The sequence below is a fragment of the Haemaphysalis longicornis genome, unplaced genomic scaffold (assembly GCF_048455015.1).
Source record: "Haemaphysalis longicornis isolate Haplotype H1 unplaced genomic scaffold, Haemaphysalis longicornis Haplotype H1 scaffold_3, whole genome shotgun sequence".
NCBI classification, from domain to species: Eukaryota; Metazoa; Arthropoda; class Arachnida; order Ixodida; family Ixodidae; genus Haemaphysalis; species Haemaphysalis longicornis.
Window position 1 is genome coordinate 36,143,880 of NW_027526335.1, and position 21,195 is coordinate 36,165,074.

Here is a 21,195-nt window from a genome sequence, read left to right on the forward strand (position 1 = left end):
TAAAATATTAGATTGGTACGGACCCGAGTGTATCGGTGCCTCGTGCTGGCTAGCAGCCACTCAGTCGTGGCCATCCCGATTTGTTGTTGACAACAATTTCGCTTATGCCGTCACGCACTCGGCTAGCTCAAGGCTTCTCCTTGGCGAATCGACCTTTTCCCAGTCACTGAGGCAATAAAATCGCCCTCTCCAACCAAAAGTACTAACAAAGAACCCGACGTTTTGGGAACCAGCTCTGTTCTCTCCTCTGGGGTGATGGTCACGCTATAGCGGCGATCACTCACAGAGCGCCTCGCATGTGGAGCACAGTGCGTGTGTGTACACAAGTGGGAGGGTTCGGAGTGAATGATTTATATTTTTTGCTGTTCTCTGATTATGTGCGACTTTAGTAGCAGTTTTTTTCTAGTGTTAGTCAGGCTTTCTGAGATGGACTTTCCACCAGTCTCTTTTGCGTTATGATGTTTTCGCAGTATACCTGACGACTCTTTTCTATCCAAACGTCATTTTTGCGCTGCCTGATTCGTTCCGGTAGATGTTTCACCTCCCCGGTGCATGAGGAGGAGCCCTCAGTGCAAGAAACTTGTATACGATACCAGGCATCCTGTCCTTTGTCGCACAGTCTTTGACATATCTTTTTATAGTAACATTCAAAAAGCGCTCAGCAGAACGTTTTGCCTTGCACAGAAATCGCCCCTCTCGGCCACCTCATTTATCATACTGTATGGTCCCCCACCATCTTCGGGGTGGGCAGCACTCAGGGGATCAGATGGCTATGATAAGAAAGGGGATGACGTACTAAATGTTTATGTTGTGCACCTAATTTTGTTGCTCTGTTCTTTTTTTATTCATCCTCTACCTTTAAAGATATACAACCCGTGGTAAAATAAGCTGGGGCTTTTGAGTGGTCCCCGCAGACAAGCTCTGCGCATGTGGAGTACAGCAAGGGCTTTGTAGGCTGGTGCGGGAGCCTATAAGCCTGCATTTCTCATAGCTGCAGTGTTTTCTGTTGTGGCGCTAATGTAAGACGGTAGAAAACTATCTATCTTTGTGTACCGAAGTAGTTGAAGGTAAGGCCTCGGTGTGGGGGTCAACCGGCCAGTGCACGCGGCTTTTTATTTCGGTCTGTTGCCCCTGAACAATGCCTGCCCTTATTTCGGGGGATCTCTCCGGCTGGAAGAAGGGATATGACGCGTGGCACCTCCCACGCAGATGGAGCGCGTGGTTCCCTGCCGGTGAGTGCGCCACCATGAAGGGGCCCCTGGTGCCGCGTTGATGGTGTGGCTGCTGCCCTGGCGGCGGGGACGTCATGAATGACGCGGACGACGAAGGGGGCGCTGCCGTGGACGCCCTCTACTTGGCGCAGCTGAACCAGCGCATTCGCCGAGGATGCACCGCCCACGTGGACCCGACGGGACGCATTTATTACATGAAGTGAGTGTGCGGCAGTGCGCTTGCAGTCATAAAACATCTGCTGTCCATTGTTGCCCTGTAGCTTTCAGTTTCATTTTGGCTGTGGGGTGGCCGGAAGCTGCTCAGTCTCTTCGCATCTGTTGGGCATGTTCCCCATGAGGCTTGGGGTGCTCAGAGGGAACTAGCTCATAGTCAGTGTCTTACGGCTAACAGGGGAGCTGCATTCGTGATGGCTTCTGTTTCAGCACACCAACCATCACGGCATATGGCAGCGACTGACTTCTTGTACCACTAGGGGGGGGGGGGGGGGGGTGGGGGGTGGGGGGTGCACCTCAATGCATTCGTGGCACCTAAGGTCTCCCTCTCTTGGCTGCCTGAAGAGGTTCACGCCGAGCTCGGCGAACGCCTAGCTGTGCTATGGGTATTTGACTACTTTCACTAGCAGTGCACAGATGACCATTCCAAGTGCAATTTTCGCTCATCAGATCGTTTCCCGGATAAGGTAACACTCGGGCTTTTTGATATACAGCCTTGGACTCATTGTGGAGAACTCCCCGACAAGCAATCCGGCATTCATTTTTCCTATATATTCTTTCAGTGCGGAGAACCTCCTTTGGAGTATATGCAGCCGGTGAATGGAAACAGGAAATGGAACAGGAAACTAGGTGATGGATGCCAATCAAGCCAGCGCTCACAAATCCTTCATGTGCGATTTTTCGTGACTAAGTAATTTATGAAGGTTGGAACATCCTATTATAGTTGGATTTTTAAGTCCCCATTCATAGCCAAGGTAACCATCAAGCCGCACAAGAGCTCGCTGATGTGTGCGGCGCACTAGGCCACGGCGAGAAATGCGTTCTAAAAGTTAGGCCTTCGAGCGCGAATGACGTCACGTCGTCCAACATGGCCGCGCTGTTCTCCTCGTTACTATAGCAACGGCGCTTGATGCCTTGGCAATGGTTGCCTCTCGGTATAAATTTGTCCTGGCGTGGCGACATGATGCTGTCTTCTGCTGGTTGCGTGACCCCATCGGTGACCGTACGGGCATTGTGGTTAAAATAGCTGATTATCTATTTGCTCGGAGTGACGTCTTGCGGCACCTAAACGGAGCTCTGGCCGAGCTTCCGTCGCACGCCGGCGGCGGCAGCCGCGACGTCGTTGCCGGCCCCGCATCTGGAGCTGCGGTGGTCACGTGGGCGCGTATTTTTGGCAGCGCACGGGGTGCGCTCCGCCGACCACGGCCATGGCGACCGGGTGCCTTTTCGGCGGGTGAGTACGGCGCATGTTTCACACGTCGCCTGTGCATGTGCCACGAGCAGAACGCGCAGGCAGTCAAGTCGTTCGTCCGCGGACCCTGCGGCCCCAGCAGCGCACGGGGGGTCGGTCCCCCCCTCGTGAGCGGTTTCCGCCGCTTGCCCGACGCCGCCGCGACGGTCTGTCGGATGCACGGGGCCGACGAGCTCGCGCCCGAGGCGTGTCCAGAAGCTCCCGAGCGGTCGCTGTGCGCCTTAACGAGATCTACGCATTGACGCAGGCCCGCAGCTGGGCTGTTGAGGGCGCGTTGGAAGCCCTTGGTTCGAACGGCGCTTTCGTTTTTACGAGGAAAAACGGGATTTCGCCTCCTGGGTACATCTGAAGGAAAAGCTACTTTACCCCGTCGCCCTTATGCAGTTGTTTAGGTATGTGCAAGATGCCGCAGTAAAAGAAAAAAAATATGAAAAATCCGAGCCACTCGCAAATCCGAAGCTCACTTGATTGATGCATAAGAACCTTGCCTTGATGTGTGGCCTTGTTCAGTGCAACATTTTTCTTTTTAATCATGATGATAGGTTTTTCTCAAAATGATGCAATACAGCTATATTTTGTGACATTTATGAAAAAAGTTATACTTTATACAAAATATCACGCACCCACTCACCCTGCTACATGGGCATTTCCAAGGCATCTCAGATGCCTCCATTGAGCTGAATTTTTAGATGCAGAGCATCTGATTCACTCGCCTTGTCCCTCCGGCGTTGGCGTCGGCGTTGTCCACCCCTCCCCCATTCTCCTCGCCGTGCCAGCTGCGCTCTCCGCCGCTCACCCCCTCTCCTCTCAGATAGCGAACACTCTCTCATGAGGGGCATTGGATTGGATTTGATTAAAGTGGATTGTGTTGGATTGTGTTGCATCATAGCCGCGGCAGACGCGCTGGGGCCGGCGCATGTGCAGTACTCTCTCTTCAGCGGTTTCCTCTCCTTCGGGCGCGCTGCGCATATAACCGGTGTGCCGTTCTCCGGCGAAGCAACATCCACGCTTGGCTCAAACACCTAGAGTCCACGCCACTTTACAAGTACGCCAACGTCGTCATCGACTGGGACCGGCTTACGCAGTCCCCTCAATGTTATGCGCGCTATAAAACGCGGTCCCTTCGCCGCTCTGCCTATGCGTTGCATCTACACAGGGGTTCCCGCGAGGGGAGGTGGGAGTTTTTGATAGGCATTGGGTCGAGACGCGGTCTGATTGATTTCGAGGAGCGTGTGTGGGGTGCTGTTTCTGGAAAAAACATTCACACTCTTGCACGCACTTTCTGTGTGACACAACTACAAAAGTAATTATTTGCGAGAACGCTTCAAGGAGCAAGTTGTTAAAAACATTTTAGACAGAAAGGCTGGGAACAACAGAGCAATGAGAGACCACTGTCACCAGACTACCAAAAGTGCGTTTGCCGAATTTTCCCACGTAATGAGCATCGAGTAAATAAACTCTCCTGTATATATAACTTTATTATTATGTGTTTCCGGTTCGATCGATTGTTATGTGATTTCTTTGCTCAGCGACGAGAAAAAAAACTGGACAGCTGGATCATAGCGGGTGGACATGGATGCTTCGAACTGCCTCTGAGAATCCTCAAGGGGATTGGGGGAACTTTTGTGTAGTTCAAATGACAAAATTTTAGAGGCCATACGACACTCTGCAAGTGCCACTACAGACACTTATTTAACAAGGGTGTAATAGGCTTGCCCTCAGTAATTACTCACAGGAGAAACACAGAATGGCTTTTTGCCCTATAACGATCTATCGATACCACACTGATGCGATCTAGCAAAAAAATACTAGGCATATTTGTTTTTGAAGTTTGTTTTATAAACACCATATGTTGTTTGTGTGAATTTTGTAATAACAAAGAAAGCATTGTTTGGAATTGACTTCCGTTTTGCTTATCACCTTCACTGCAAAGCACAATGCCTTGCAATACTGTGGCTACTTGATTTTTTTTTTTTTACAACTAATGTGCGTGGCCTTCAAACAACATTGGGGAATAGTGAGGGTATCATTAAGAAAAGTAAAAGGAGAGTCATGGAATATGGCTAAATTACATTTTCCTTGAAAATATAATCAAAGCGAAGAATTTGCATAAAAAGACACTGCATATTAGAGCAGAGTTCTTATGAATCAAGAGAAAAAAAAAGCTTTTGATTTGTAAGTGGCAGGATATTTTTTTTTTCCTAAATATTTTTTCTGCTGCCATGATTCACACTTGTGGGGAAAATTTGAATGAAACTCAAGGAATCAAGCCTTCTCCAATGGAAACTCTCGTGCAGAGTACCCTCCTCAATACTGATTAAGGGGCTGAGTGCACACATGCCACCATCAAGTGTTATGTGCTCAGTTTCTTCCTGTTTCAACCTAGTTGTGAGGTGCAGAGAAGCTGGCTCACATTTTGCTGCAGTAGCGTGGGCTTGTTCACAGTTGTATTAGGTGCCCCACCTTACCCTTGTGTCGCATCGGGGCAGTCAGGAGGTGTACGTTTTTCACAAGCAGCACATTTCTGGAAGCTGTTGTCACCGTTGAAAGTGATCCAAAACGTCATCGGCTATAGTAGTTACCCCATCGAGTGCCACTGACTGATGCATCTTTGCAGAGCGGCCCTACAGGCGCACGAAAAAGTCTACTGGTGGTTCTCGACTGGCACATTCCTGATCATTTATCCTCCAGGGGTATTGATGCAGGGGGTGGTTGGGCAAAGAATTCGCAAGTGCAGTGGTCAGCAAAATGCACCAAGCAGAATAATACAAAAAGTTTAGTTACAGGATGTCAATACAGATACAGAAGGACATTTTGGGCCTCTTTCGAAACCTGCAGAGATTACATTTATTTACGTTAAAGCTACTTTCTATCTTCACTCATTCATGGGAAAAGTGGTTTGTGAAGAGTCAAAGCTTGAGTGGTTGTCAAAGCTTGAAGATGTTGGACGCCCTACCACCATGATTCTTGAGGACCATGACTCTTCCGGGTGAGGTGATGTTGTCCCCTGTGAAAAGTGGCCTTCTCGTCAGGAGCGATGGCATGTCTTGTTCCGATGTACAGTCTTTGTCAAGATTTTCTAGGCCAAATCTAAGCCTTCTGGACCACAGAGAATTCAAAGAATGAGCTTCACCTTCAACTGTGACAAAATTATTTTATTAAGTTGGAAAAAGAGGTGTTTTCTCTAGCTTTTCGGCAAGAACATGTCAGCCTCGCTCGAGTCGTAAGCTTGTACATGGAAAGTTTTGCCGCCTGTGCACTTTCGGCGTGGTCTAGAAAATTTTGACAGACTGTAAATGCTCATGTTGATATTTCCACTTATGCCTGCTCATGTTAATCAAGAGCGAGTCAGTAGATGTAAATCACTTAAAATAGAGTGACGTGTGCTGCTTTAGTGGAATTGAACAATGAGAGGTGTTCGGGTTTTGTTGTGGTTGCTGTTTTCAAAGTAGCACGTTTCGGCGAAGAGCCCTTGCAGTGAATGAAACTGCTGATGCAGGCAACAGATTTTCACCCTTGGGTGCTGTTCAGCGAGGCTGCAGTGTCTGTATGTGCACTTACTGCAGCCTCGCTGAACAGCACGCAGGCGGGAAATCTATTGCAGGCATCAACAGAGTCATTCACTGCAAGGGCTTTTCGCCGAAACGTGGTACTTTGAAAACAGCAACCACAACTTCACCGGCAGTCCATTTCTTCCGTGCTGTTGTCATCTTCTGGGAGGGTGCCGCACACTCCTCCACCCCGCTGTTGTCGTTGCAGCCACGAGACGCGGACATCCTCGTGGCTGCCGCCTGTGGACTCGTGGAGCTCAGCGTGCACGGGGCTGCCCTATGGCTGGGAGGCCGGCGTCGACAAGAGCGGCCGCACCTACTTCATCAAGTGAGTGGGACCCCATTGCCCGGGGCTGCAGCTGGCTCTACTGGAGCTCTGCTGCCTTGCAGAGCCCCAGGGGATGTCTGCCGTTGCGTCGGACAGCGCAGCATCGCAGCAAAGAGCCATGTCTTTCCAGCCTGGTTACCACAGTGCTAATCCGCAGCTTCCTTACCGCTCGCTTAAAATGCACACGTCTCCTATTCATGCATGAATGCTCATGCCCATGCTTGGGCTCTGAAAGCTCTAAGAGGCCAAAACCTCTTCCAGCGATGACGTTGCATATGCACCCTGATATGCACCCTGGTACACAACTGATGTGAAGTCGGCGCAGCCAAGTTAGCCACTGCCTTAGTGTGGACACCCATTGAGGCAGAGAGCGTATGTTGCTCAGATGCAGCAGGGCACTTGAGCTTTGCCACTAGATTGCCAGCGCTCTGTGCACAAGCGGTGCCGAGTACCTGTTACTTGAGCACACAACTCGCCCCTTCTCCCACGCATTTGCAGTGCTGCTTCTGTGGTGAAGCAAAAATGGCCCTCTGTGCCACACTTTGATGCATGTCTGTAGTGGCAGCCTCATGGCCATTGTCATCATAGTGGTGAGTTTCATACAATACGTTGTATGTAGAGAAGAATGTGGCTCTGAGATCGTTCGCTGCCTCTGGAGAGTTTCCTACATATACTATAGGGGAAACGGACAAGAGCGCTAGTGTAAATTGCTGGAGGCCATCCGTTTCACCATAGGAATTATGGGAAGAGTATATTTTTACTTTTCCTCATTACTTAATGATTGGCTTGCCTTGTAATGTTCTAGCAAATATAAACATATGTAAAGGGCAGAAAGATTGACGATAAAATTGTTTATTTACATTGATGAACAGCAAAAACACGCCATAGAAGTAAAATAAGGCGCATTGCCTTTCTTTTTCTTTTTTTTTTTGATGGAAGTTTAGGTGAACATTATCATCTGCGATTCTGACGTGCCAAACCAGCTGTTACGCAACACTTTTAACTTTTGCAGTACCCTACACAGATGCATCTTAACTGCTTTATTATTATTTTACACTTATAAATTATCAGAACAATCTGTAATTGTGCATATGACAAAGCATTTGCACGGTGGCTAACTGACTTGCCCCGGCGAACTGTGTTGCTGTGGTTGGCTGCTTGAAAGAGAAAACTGGTTTTCGTGGGCCTCACTTGTCAAGCCTAAACTTCAAACCGCCGTAACTTCCGCTCCAACATAGAATGATGAAGCCTTATTGCACTCCTTGACTTGTGCACAGTTCAATGGTACCATGTTCATTTCTATTTCTCCTGCAGTTTTTTTTACAAAAGCTGTCACAAAATAAATCTAAAATCTGTATAAATTAAAAAATAGCTTTCTTGCACAAAAACAAAACTTATATCTACAATCCGAATGCAAACTACACAAATCCCCTCATTTTTGTTCATAGAAGCTGTTATATAATGTCTTTGATCCGAGATCCTTTTCCCCCCTTTAAGTGGAGGAAAGTAGAGGGTGAGTTCCCCCCCAATCTTCTGTTTTGCTCGGTACCTATGCTCTAACTTGTCTGATTGAAGTTCCCTTTAAAACTGGCACGGATGTAACCTTTTGTTTGGTATGTTGCCCTGGTAGTCCATGTGGAGCTGTTGGCTGTTGTGAAGGAGGGGGGAGTCTCTTGGGCCACGATGCGCTCGTGCTCCATGTTCGTGGTGGCAGTGGTGCAGTGAGGCGTATGCACAATCCAACTTTTGCTTGGAGCCAGGCATCAGTTGTGTGTCAGAGGGACAGGGCGCCTGTCCAGTTCCATTTAAGGGGCTGCCGTTGCTACGGAAGGACTGCCCCGTCGTCTGTGGTAACGCAAGAAGCAGCGGTGCTCTGGTTCGTGGGTGCTGGTGCAGTTGAGGCGCGAGTGCTGCACGGGAGCAGGGGGCTGACGTGTGTCCCTGTATTCCCCCTGCAGCCACGTGAGCAAGACGACGACGTACGAGGACCCCCGCAAGGACTACGAGGAGGAGCCCCCGCCCTCCCCAAGGGAAGTGGAGCTCTTCCGGGACCCTCAGCTCGGCTTTGGCTTCGTGGCCGGCAGCGAGAAGCCCGTCATCGTGCGCTTCGTCACCGAGGGTACGTGCCCCCCGGCAGGAGAGGGAGGTGGCGGCGTGATATGGAAGAGAGGAAAGGAGCTTTGCCTGTATCGCTAGGTGGGAGTGCCCCTCACAGCAGCAGCGGAAGTAGTTGTTTATTAACTCTTTTGTTGCGGTGAAAAAATGGCCAATTTTGAGTGCCTCCGCAAAACATTTTTTCTCTTGAGCTACTGGACACATTTAGTATTGCTGTGCATGAAATCGTAGCGTATAGATTGCACGAATGCACGTGTGTTGTTTTCTACACCTGCTCTTGGGTGGCAGCAGCAGCCCCCACCAGGAGGGCTTTGCAAGGGGCAGCGTTATAGAGTGGTTGTGGTGGGCGTCAGGAACCAACTCTTTCTGACTGATTGGCTTCCAGTCTTTGCAACGAGAGTAAAAGCCAACGAGAATGGGCACTTAAAAGGATGGCGACAATTGAATAATATTGAAAATAGGTCCTCTCTTGCTCTGGGCACTTTGTGTTCTGCCTTCAACGTCACACACAAAAAAAAGGGAAGGGATCTGGACAAGATAAATGCTCTATTTATTTATTTCTCAGCAAACAAGGCATTGTGGGCTGTCAGACAAAAACCAAGAGGGCTATGAAACATGTATCTTTCAATTAAAACAAAAAGTTATTCAGCTTTCAGTGTCGTCATGGGCATAGACGAATGGGAAATATTAAGATGGGATCAAGCTCTAAGCAAACAGGGATTTCACTCAAGTCGTTATAAAAGCAAGTATCAGGTATCACTTCTGGTGTATGCCTTGCAGTTTGGGAAAATATTGTAAGAGCAGGTAATTGGGGGCCCCTGTTCCCCCGCTACCACGTGTGTGTGTGCATGCCTCGTCAGTGACACCAGTGGCCTTTCTTTCTCTGGCTCCAGGTGGCCCGAGCGAGCACAAGCTCCAGCCCGGAGACCAGATTTTGGGCATCAATGGCGAAGACGTCAAAAACGCGCCGCGGGAGCATGTGATTGAGCTCGTCAAGTGAGTGTGCCCAGCATCCCCTGCCATGCTAGCAAAGCTTCTAGTGTCAAAGTGCCCCCTCAGCACCAAGACCGGGGAGCCAGGAACGGTGGCGCCTTCTGCTGCACAGTTGCAGGTTAGCTGGGGAGGATGCCGCCACTAGCGCAGACGTTAGTTTGTTTTGTCATTCAGAGATGCCCCTCACATGCGCTAGCCATGCTTTCCTGCTTGCGTGTGCGGCTCTCCTGGCCTGTTGCCAGCTGTGCTGTGGCCACTTTGTCAGTGCCAGTTTACTGTCAGCTCAGGGGCAGGCGGGCGTCCAGAGCACAGCCAGCTGAAGTGTTTGTTGTCGGCTTGCTTCCATGAAGGCTAGGGCATGCTGGTTTTGTGCGTCACTTAGTGCGTCGGCTTGCATGCGCCAGAACCTCGTACTGGAAAAGTGCAAGGGTGTTCTGCAAGTTCTAGTAACAACTGCTTGTCTCCATTTCAACGAGTTTAAATAAAGCTGGTCGTTGCCTTTCTTAGAAATTTCTCTCAGACTTACATATAATTCCAAAACTGAGCCATCTTTCCACTGTATTGCACCTTTGTTATGCTTTGTTATGAATAGGTACACTTAGCTACGGAACTACACAGTGAGGAGACAGGTTGGGTTGCTGAAGGGGCATTGCGGGTTATGTGCGCCCCAGGCTGCTGCAGGCACAAGTCCTGCAGGCTTTACGGTCACCCTTCATTTAACCTGTTTCGTTTAGCTACCTCGGGGCGGCCTTTCGAGGCTTGTGAATTTCTTTTTTTGAACTCTGGACAGCAATCTGGAGTAGATCTTTTGCGCACGAATGATGTCACCTCCCTCTATTGGGGCACAACTGAAGGATAGATGGCCCTATATAGATATTTTGGCATGTTCAGGGTGTTTTGGTGATGTAGGGGTGTCGAGGAACAGGCTTGAGCATGACTGCATGCACGTGGGTGGTTGTTCCTTTTCCTTGTGCTGTTCCCCAAGCGTGGCCCACTGTGGATGAGCGTTGCAGTGTCGGCCCGCACTGGCTGCGTTTTGAAAAGGGCAACCTTGACCGACTGCGCAGACAGCTGGTCATCAGTCGTGTCTTTCCTTTGCTTGCTTCCAGGTCGTGCAAGCTCTCCGTCAAACTAATTGTGTGCCAGCCCCATGTAAACAACGTAAGTCTGCCCTTTGCTGCTTTAGGAGGTCTGAAAATAGCGTCTTTATGCACTGCAGGCTTTTTTCCTTTTGCCAAAATGTTTTTTGGTACAAGTTTTGAGGCTCAAAGCACATGATTAGCCTTGTGAGCGTGTGAGGATGCTCTGGCAGCGGGCCTTACGTGGAACTTTGCTTAAGGAAGCCCTGAAATGAATTGGCCCAACTCTTACTTGTTGGCGGCACGTGGGGCAGCCTAACCCGTGCAATGTTCCGAGTTTGCTGAAGAAGCAAAGACAGCGTGTGCCTTTGAAGGCTCTGCAGTCACATTGCACCGGTCAGCAGTGTGGATCTTGGTGCCACGATCTTTGCCTTTTGCATGCCGAGAAGAGCCCGCCCTCAGGCGTGGGTTTGTCACTGCTCTCGAAACGCACGTATGTCACCCCCCCTGGCGAGAAAAAGCCAAAGTCGATAAAGCTTCGGAATGTTTCAAGGAATGGAAATGCTCAAAAATAAAAAATTGTTGAGCAGGCGGGTATGTTGGCAGTGTGGTTTTCTTGTGTACGTTGAAGTTTGCTTAGCTGAGAAGCGGTTCTAGACCGAAGGATTCATTCTTGGTGCTGGCCGGTGTTGTAGGTACTGATGGGTACAATCAGGATTGATTGGTACCGCCACTACGTTTTTTATGCAAGCAGTCGCAGGTCGCACTGTGAGCGAAGCATAGCTGTCGAGGTTGGGGATTAAATTTGGCACCACCTGATGAAGCGCTCCGTTCCTACGCGGCAGTTTTTCACCCTGCTGGCTCCTATTGTCGCCAGCTGCTACGGGCAGGTCGCTATCTGAAAAGCCAGTTGTCGTTTCAGAGGGTGGGAGAGATGCCACTGCCTGACATTTCACACAGAACTCAAGTGCACGGAAGGGAGCTTAGGGGAAAAATGCTATGCCGGGCTTGTTGGCTTGGCTAGAGAATATGTTTTACTCTCTCGCAGCATCTAAAACATTATTCAGGCGTTAGTTACAAATGTTGGATGAGTATATTCAAGCATGCACACACATATAATGAGAAGCACACGCAGTGTAGAAGCAGAGGCTGCACGGGATTAGCAGCAGCTCATTTCAGTCGTCGAGGTGCGTGACCCACGAAGGAGTGCTTAGTAGCATGTGCCAGGCCGATTGCATATGTTTGGTATTTGGGGCGAGTTGTTCTGGAGTGGTCGTGAGCCTTTGTGTTGTGAATTGCAGTGGGTGTGGGAGTCTCTGTTCTTGCCTCTGCTGTGGCGGCCCTGATGATTTGCTGCTTCAGATTTCAACCGGCTGCCTGATGTGAGTCTCCATGATGCGGTAACCCCCTCTGTATCACAGGCACCGAGGATGGGCTGGAGGAATGAACGTCACTTTGCCTGCAGGCTGTATATGCTTGTGCTGCATGGTGTAGTCTTCTCAGATGGCAAACAAAATATTGCACTGCGAGTTTTTCGGGAGACTTCACACTTACTAATGTCCGCAGGAGCGGCTTTCACAAAGGTACAGGGCGCTCGCAGACATACCTAACATCTCCCATGATTGCAGTCGCCGGACGCGGGCGTTTTTTTTGCTGCTGTTACGCACTTTCTGCAATCAAGGCTGCACCCTATAGAGGTTCAGGGACGAAACCGTCGGCATTTTTCAGGCAAGGTATGTGCAGCAGGTGGTGGTGCTGCCATTGATGCTTTTTCGGATGGTACAGATCTGAGGGAGCCACCAGGAGCTTTTTCTGACAGCACAGGCAACGTAATCACTGCACGTTGTAATGCTTCATCTCAAACGGCAACGAGATGTACTGTATCGTGCCACATTTAAAGTCCCCTCACGAAGACCAACAGGAACGGTGTTGCCCTGCCCATCACAAGGGGGCCACCAAGTTTTGCTGGATTTGCAATTTGGCAAAAAGTTTGTACGCACCATGCAGATGCTACTGTGAATCTCTGTTGCTGCCCCCACCTCCCACATGGTGTTCCTCTGTGCAGGCGACGCGCAAGTCGGCCCTCCTAACCGCTGCCAAGAAGGCCAAGTTAAAGACCCATCCTTCTCGGGTGCGCTTCGCAGAAGGCGTCGTCATCAATGGCTCTCCTCTCTACTGTGTAAGCTGTTCAGTGGACATGTTTTGCGCCTCTCTGGCCTTCCTGTTTGTTGACGGGTTTACTGTGAACGACGTGTGCCCAGTTCTGCCCCCTTGTTTGAGGTTTCGGTGTGGCTGAACTTGTGATCTTTAGGCAAGCATTGTGCCTGAAGATTTTCGTGCTCTGCACCGTAACTGCTGACTTTTCAAGATGCCCGATGGTTCGATCGTGAGGCATCTGCTGCTGTTAAGGGGTTATGAGCACGAGCTTTTCTGAGCCAGATTTCGTTGCTCGCCTTGCAGGTTCCCCAGAAGCCACCAAAATGTATTTGCATTGTGGCTGTTGGTATTTCTCCCTGATTTATGTGCCTGCCTGAGAAAGCGCTGCTAGGAACACACCGCTGGGACGCTGCCCGTGGTGCAGGGAGTGTCCCCCACTGTGGCAGTTGTAACTCGTAGGCACGCTACAAATGCTGTGGCAGAGCATGCTGGGCAGCTGGGCCTTTGATATCCCAAAAGAATTAAACAAAATACCCACACTGAAGTGCACTGTCTACACAGACGACATCACACCATGGGTACAAGGAGGCAGCGACGCCCACATAGCACACACCCTTCAAAAAGGAGCAGAGGCAGTCTCGAAAGCTGCAAATGAAGTTGGGCTAAGCTGCTCATCTAATAAGTCGGAATTGCTCCTGCTCCCGCCCTAAAGAAAGAAAGAAAACACACCTCTACAGATTTCGCTCTACATTCAACAACATCAATGCCCATAGTCAAAACAATCAGGATACTAGGATGATTACACATTCAAGCGAATCACTCAAACACAATACACATCAAAAATCTCTCAACTCACGTAAACCAAACAATCTGCCTCGTGAAGAAAATTGCCAATCGAAGAGCAGGACTTGAGGAGCGAGACCGAATTCGCCTGATTCAAGCATTTGGGAATAGCTGAATTACCTACTCCATCCCCTACCTCCATCTGAGCACTCACAAAATGAAAGGAATTAGAAAAGTGTACAAAGCAGGATTATGAATACCACTAAGTACATCTGACGCTATACTCGACGAACTGGGCATATGGAACAGTTGCGATGAAGTAATAGAAGCACACTTAACCAATCAAGCTGTCTGCCTCACTAAAACTCACACAGGTTGACATATACTGAAACAGCTGCGAAACAACCCCGGGCAACATTAGCTGAGAGAGAGACCCTTCCCCTATAAATAAGAGACAATCTAATCATAAAACCACTGCCGAAGCATATGCACCGAGGACATAACCAATACAGAAGAGAACTTGGGGCACTATACCTACAAAGAAAATACCCTCCTGGTCAAGACACCCTCTTCATGGGTGCCGTCGAGTAGTGACGCAAAACAGCACATGCCATTGTTGTAACGAAAGGCACAGACGGGCCACTTTTGCATGCAGTAACCATCTGTATGGAAAACCCAGCAGAAGTGGAAGAGGCAGCAATAGCTGTAGCACTAGCTCAAAACCCCACACCTCCACAATTATTCCAGATTCCAAAACTGTGATTCAGCATCTTGCCCAGGGAAACATTTCATCCGTGGAACTCAAAATTCTTCAGAAGAATCCCCCCTCCGTACCCCAGTAGACATACTCTGGACACCCGCCCATGTGGGACGGGAAGGGAATGAAGCCGCACACTCTCAGGCTCGAGATCTTGCCCTCCAAGTTAGAGTGGCGCCTGACCCAAGGTCAGCCAGAGACAGCCTCCTTAACTGTACAGACATTGCAGAACATTACTGCCTCTCCCACCAAAAGCTAGCACCGTGCACTCGGGACTCGCAACAGCCCAACAGCAAGCTTAGAGACAAGCAAATACCCACACCCAACCCAGCTGCACCTAATCCACTCAGCACAAGCCCCATCTCCGAACTGCACCCTCTGCACACCCCCAGCCACCCTATGGCCCATATTGTGGGCATGCCCCCAAAATCCACATTCCCGAATAGCTAATTTGCAGTGGAGAGAAGCACAGGCATCCTGCGACAGGGAGGTGCAGACCTCCCTGATCGCTAGGACCGCCTCGGTCGTGGCTGGGCTGATAACAATGACCACCAACTTCTCACACAGAAGGCAAATTTAGCTCAATAAATTTTTCTCTCTCTCTTAGTCGGTTGGTCCGTTTTGTTTGGCTGCCCAGGGCAGCAGTGAGCAGTTCCTGGGCAGTCCCACACTGCTGTCGCTATAGCTATTGTGCGGGTAAAGCAAACACGGGACAAATACAAGAAGGCTATGATGTCGCCCTGGTTCGTTCCTTTGCAGCTACTAGGAGTGAGCAGGTGCACGACTGAAGGGTGGCGAGTGTTAACAAGGACATGAGGGTGCTATGAGAGAGGGGGAAAGGGCATTGTTGACCAAATCTCGGGGAGTGTTGGGGGCATTCCTGTCATTGCACCACCTGTCCGGAGAGCAGAGGAAGGAGGACCCTGAACTCCATCTTGCTGGAGGGCCAGTGGTGCAGGGTAGCTGGCTCTGCTTGTTCCGGGGCTGGGCAGAACTCTCCCCGTGTGGCGCACCAGCCCTGGGCTCTCTGTAGCAAGGCCTGTGGCCTTGCTACAGAGGCCTTGCTACCCCACTTGTGCAGCAGCAAAAGTCTCAACCAAGCTAACCACAAACCTGAGGCCCTCCTCCGGGTTGCCTATTCGACACAGCTCACTATGTGCTGCAATCCAGCCGGGGAATCCTTTCCGCTTGTGTGACAAATGCATTAAAACTGCCAGCGAAGGTGCAAGCTTTTTTATTCCCACTCTACTGCTTGGTCTTCTCTAGGCACAGCTGAGGTGAGTGAAAGTGATCCTGCAGATCACAATGCAGCCGTGCTGCTGTTCTCCTGAGCAGTGTGTCAAGTTGCTGCAGAAGAGAAGAAAGCCCTCACGGTCCTTCCCCTGTTTCCTCGCAGCCGTCTACCTTCGAGTCCTGCGTTCCCTTCCTGCCCAATGTGATGAAAGTGTTCCTCGAAAATGGCCAGACCAAGTCTTTCAAGTACGACAGCTCCACAACCGTGCAGGTACGTTCCTGGCTGGCTGTGGCTGATAGCATGCCCCGCTCTTGGCAACTTGCTAGTGTTTCGCGACAGGCAGTGGGATGTGTGGTGCAGGCCTGTTCTCTTTTGGCGCACTGTTTTTGGGTGAACCATTTGTGAGTGCTTGGGGTAGCTGTGAGCCCCGATACCTTTGAGGGCAAGTCCTCAGTGAGTCGAAGCCGCCTTGTTTTCTGGCTTCGGCTACAGGAAGGATGGTGGGTGCTGAGGGCGTCTGTTTTTGTTCCAGGATGTCCTCAACTCCCTCCAGGAGAAGCTCTCAGTGAAGGCCATGGAGCACTTTGGCCTCGTGGTGGAACACATCAAGTCAGTTCGTCGAAACAAGCTCACCCTCCTCGACCCGAAGGACTCTCTGGCCAAGGTGGGTGTGGCAGCAGCAGCCCGCCAAACCCTGCGGCTAGACAAAGGGTGGACTTGCCGAGTTTTTCAATTGCTGGCTGTCTTGACAAGCAAAGTCAAGCGCTGCCATATTTGCTTTACCTCAGTGCTTAAAAGAAGCAAGACAAACGGAGGAAGGAATCATTCCTTTGGAGATGAGTTCTCTGCTCTCATTGTCGTTTTTGGAAGAGGAGGTGGATGTCGCCCTCCTGCTCATAGGTGCTGCCAAGGCCACTGGGAACACCACTGTCAGTGGTTCTGCTCTTGTGCCAAACGCTCCACACCGTGCCAAACAGGATTTGTTGCGTCATTTTGATGGAAAAATAACAACATCTGAAATTGTGCCAAAGTGATCTAAAGCTGTCAGGGGCTTAGGGGGCATTTCGCACCAGCACCACAACCCGGAGCGAGGTCTGGAGACAGTAAAAAAATTTGGAAAGCGCAACAGAGGACACCTAGTGGCAACGAGGTCAGTCGGAGCGATGGCTCTAAGGGCCATCACGTTTTGAAGCAGGCAGTGCGCTAGCAATTGTGCTCCTGCTGCTGTTGGAGAACTCTTTGCTACTGTTTTGTGTGCTTGCTGAATGGGGTGGGATCGGGTGCAATGGAGAAAAGATTCATTTACAGTGGAATCTCAGTGCTACAAATCTTAAGGGGCGGCAAAAATATCCGTATCACTAGGAAATTTTTTGCACCAGAAAACGAGAAAAAAAAAGTTCTCTGCATGTGGAAATACACCGTGCACGTGACAGGCGGCGGTAACATGGTGTCAGCTCCTGCCGTGAAGAGGTGCAGGTAGCTCCAGTGACCGCTTGTAACCTTTCATTGGAACGCAGTTCAACGCATAAACTAAATTGCTCATGCAGGAAAGGAGCTGATAATGTATGTGAAAACTGCACTATCAAATGTCATCCATGCCATATATCTGCCGTGGAGGTAGCCCAGCCAGCTGCTGCGAGCACTTTGAAATTGCCGCCATGAGGTGCGCATCTACCCATTGGCCCAAGGCGTGGGGCTCCTTCTCCTGCCGTGCACGGCATCTGAGGCAGAGGCTGCAGGCAGTGCCGCAGCCTCTCGTCAACTGGGGGGCCGGGCTGAATCGTCAACGCGAGCGTCAAAAGAACGCGTGCCCGCCTCTGACGTGATGTGCAGACACGAACTCACCCGTGTACGATATTTACACGATTGTAGGTCGACCCTTTTTTTTCAAGTTTGACAATTGACAATCCAATGTTGGGGGCTGACTTAGAATCGAAACCAAACTTTGTGCCACTTGTAACAGCAAGAGAAATGAGAAATCAGGGGTGCTACAAGCTGGGGAAAGTGTAACACCCTTGTTTCTATGGTTGCATTCGAAGCGTAGCGTTTATTATTGCATACATTCTGGCATCAATAAAGGTGATGCCGGCTTTGAAAGTTTGTGTTCCCGATCTGTGCCCTTTGTCCATCGTACCTTGAGCGGCCAACCTTCCACCACCGCATTCAGAAGTGTACTGAACAACGTGATATGATTGCGCCTATGTCAGAGCGGCCAACCTTCCACCACCGCATTCAGAAGTATACTGAACAACGTGATATGATTGTGCCTATGTCAGCGCTGTGCATTGAATCAAGGGATTCAGTAATACTCATTTTTTTTTATTAGAGACGAACAAAATGCTTTTTGAATGCGAACGTACTCACATATCAAAGGAAATCGCAAGCGGCTGCTTCCATCAGCTGCCATGTTGTTTGTTTTGATATCGCGCGGCAGTGGCCGCTGCCAGTACTTCGATGGTTGTCATCTTGCAGCGATATGTTCTCATGATTGGGAATAAAGTTTCCCTGTCAACCCACAGTGCATGGTTATTCTGCGTGCTTATGCAAAAGCTTTTCTTTATTAACATCTACTGCGGGCACCACGAGCTTTTACAGCTCTTGTGGAAGCATCGATCATTGGTGGAAGAGCCGCCGTATGGGGGGTATTGGTAGTTGACGGAAGAGCTTCTCCTTGTGATACGATTTTCTAGGCAGCTGCGTTGCCGCATGCTTGTGTCACTTCTGTGTTATGCTGAATCGTCCCATCTGTCATGAGTGCCCTGGGCTCGAAGAACTCTCTCGGCACTCGTTCACAGCAGTATTCAAACAAGCTGCTTTCTGCGCTCTTCTTTTTTTTTTTTTTTTCCTTGAGAGATGCAGATTTAGGGGGGTCGACCTACATTCGAGTCGACTTACAATTGTGTAAATACGATAATTGACACGAAAGCGGCGCAGGCACCACGGCAAGGTAACAACAGGACAGCTAGACCGCAGGGTATAGAGAGAAGCAAGGAATGTGAAGAAAGCGAAATGGCAAGGCTACTCACCACCAGAAACGAGAGAGAATGCCTCATCGCCGCCCCCGCTGTGGTTTGTTCAAAAAGGATTACACAAAAAGGAAGCAAGAGGCACCCCAGCTGCAGTGAGAAAGGGAAAGCGAGTAGAGAATTTAGCGGAAGATAAAGAGGGGAGGGGAGAGGGAGAAAGAACAGGCGTAGAGAGAGAGAAATGTTCTGTTCATTTGGAGCAGCACCTCTCCTGCTGCTATAGTAAACACCCCACTAGGTGGAATGCCGTCAGCGGGGGAGGACTGCTGCCTTTGTGCCCGTGTGCAACCAAGGCTGCACGGCCTCACCAAAACTCCCGGGAGTGATAAATGTGTATGGATCATCCGAATTCCTTAACATTATATACAATGCATTCTGGTTGTGGAATTCCGAACATTCGTATCAACCGAAGCAGCCCTTGGGTTTCATGGCAGGTTTTGCTCTCAGGCCACAGCGAATACACTAAAATAGGTTTTAAACAACGTTTCACTGGGAAATGTCTTGCTGTGCATTTCTTTTATTTAGCAGCAGCCTCAACACTGGTACTGATTGCTGCAAGCTGCTCTGAATGTGCCCTTTCGTGGCTCCCAGTTGCCGTTCACTAGCCGCGTCATGAGTGAAGTGTTGTGCCATGAGGGAGGCCCTGTGTCGTCACAGGCCCCCATACCTGCCTGGGGTGCACAGCCCCCCCGGGGGGTGGTGCTGCTGTCGAAGGCGGCCTTTCTGCTCACCCTGTCCCTGGTGCAGATAGCAGCCCGTCCCGGTGCCCACCACCTGCGGTGCCTGTTCCGGGTGGCCTTCGTGCCCCTGGACGCCTACGACCTGCTGCAGAAGGACCCCGTCGCCTTCGACTACCTCTTCATGCAGGCAGGTCCTCCCTCCTGGTGGTTTTAAGGGCTGTGTTCACGCCAAGAACCCCAGCCGTAGCGTGGGGGTCGACACAAGTTAGTCCGCTTGGGGGAAAAAGGTTTTGCTGCTCTGGGTAGTCCGCCTTGGGAACAGCTGTAACGGAACAGTCACCCTGGCCCCCGGACTGCAATCCCCCATTCCTGAATGCCTCGCCATCGTTCCTGGTCCCTCTCCTTATCTCCATGCATTGCAAAGGGCCACTTGGAATGCAGCTTTATATCTGAAGTGCCATCTGGGGAAGGCCGGTGCCCACACGAGGACACGCGGCACACGTTCGATGCTTGCTCTCCTCATTTCCAAGGGCCCTCAAGTTCTCCTCCTGGAGCATTGTAGTTGCAGGCCTCTGGCTCTGCGGGACAGTGCGCCATGTGGAAACCGGCTGGTGCCATTGCAGAGATCAGCTGGGACGCACCGGCATTTATCGTACTCGCAATAAAGCTGGCTGGGTGTATCATGAACTCTGCAAGCAGGGCCTCTGGGCTTTTTGTATGCATCTCTAGATTTTGGTTTGCGAGTGTTGGCCGTCTCTGGAAAGGTGGAGCGAACCCAACAAGGGCCTGGGGGGTAATCAATTGTGTGATTGTGCATTGCACTCTTTACCATGGCAGCGAGGTACAAACAGTGGAAGTTCTATGAGGCCTTCAAATCCCGCTTGAAATTCTCAGGAAAGAGAGGAAAATGTGCACGTGGCACACAGGTGTACGAGTTCTGTCGCCTAAAATAAATTAAAATACCACATCCTTAGTGGGACGGGCAAATGTGAGAACACAACTTTCAAATCTGCCCTATTTTTCATCTAGTTTTTTTAATCTGAAGTAAAAATTTCAATTTGATATTGACTTTGGCTTTCAATTGTTTTCTTCTGCTAGTTCAATTTATGTTCAGTTCGAGCTAAAATCTCACTTTTCCGATCACCCCTATTATATATTTGCAGTAAAAACTTCTTGTCTAGAGACAGCACTCGTCCCATGTTTCTTCGCCTCACTGTGCCACCCGCCTTGTTTTGTTGGCAGTGAGCATGCGCCAACTTGCTGCCCTTAACTCTTTCGTTACCACGCCTATTCAAATCGATCACCAGTGATCGACGATTTATATTGCCTATTTCGACATGTCGTTTCTCATACACCTAATGCGGCCAGTGATTTGTCTAGGCACTGCACTTCTAGAATCGGTTTAAATTTTCCCGCTCCGGTGACATTGAGATTTTTGACGGCGTTTTTGCGAGCTGAGGTGCGTATGTTTTTGAGGAAGGGGGCGTGGCTGCTGCACTTGACAAAAAAGCATGCTGCTCGTGGTTAGGCTGCGTTACCGTAACTTTTTTTTTATCAAAAGGCTCCTAGCAAGCCAAATACCAAATAATGTTGTCAGCTTTGTCATCTGACAATGTGTAGAGGTGATAATTACTTGAAAATGACACCAGCTATTCACTAGTGATCTTAGGTTCGGAGAAAGGGTGGCTTTATTCTGCCGAAGCTTATTTCTGACGGTCCCCCGCATGTCTAGCAAGTGTGCCTGGCATTTTCAGCCAGTTTCCAGCAGTTTCGGTTTCGTTGTTGCGTTGCAAAA

General features: G+C 50.0%; 1 protein-coding gene across 3 annotated transcripts in view; it reads left to right on the forward strand.

Annotated features, from left to right (window-relative positions):
• The window catches only part of LOC144174294 (uncharacterized), a 59,190-nt gene that overhangs the window by 13,961 nt on the left and 24,034 nt on the right, over nt 1-21,195 (forward strand). For 2 of the 3 annotated variants that reach the window (XM_077702914.1, XM_077702913.1), the window contains exons 2-10: nt 1,210-1,431; nt 6,457-6,576; nt 8,535-8,695; nt 9,585-9,687; nt 10,794-10,845; nt 12,829-12,942; nt 15,857-15,964; nt 16,227-16,358; nt 19,468-19,587. In XM_077702914.1, the coding sequence (XP_077559040.1) occupies nt 1,307-1,431; nt 6,457-6,576; nt 8,535-8,695; nt 9,585-9,687; nt 10,794-10,845; nt 12,829-12,942; nt 15,857-15,964; nt 16,227-16,358; nt 19,468-19,587 (1,035 nt within the window). In that variant the 5' untranslated portion in view covers nt 1,210-1,306. Of the gene's footprint in view, nt 1-1,209; nt 1,432-2,536; nt 2,680-6,456; nt 6,577-8,534; nt 8,696-9,584; nt 9,688-10,793; nt 10,846-12,828; nt 12,943-15,856; nt 15,965-16,226; nt 16,359-19,467; nt 19,588-21,195 lie in introns of those variants that run through there. The other variant, XM_077702915.1, reaches the window with a different exon arrangement.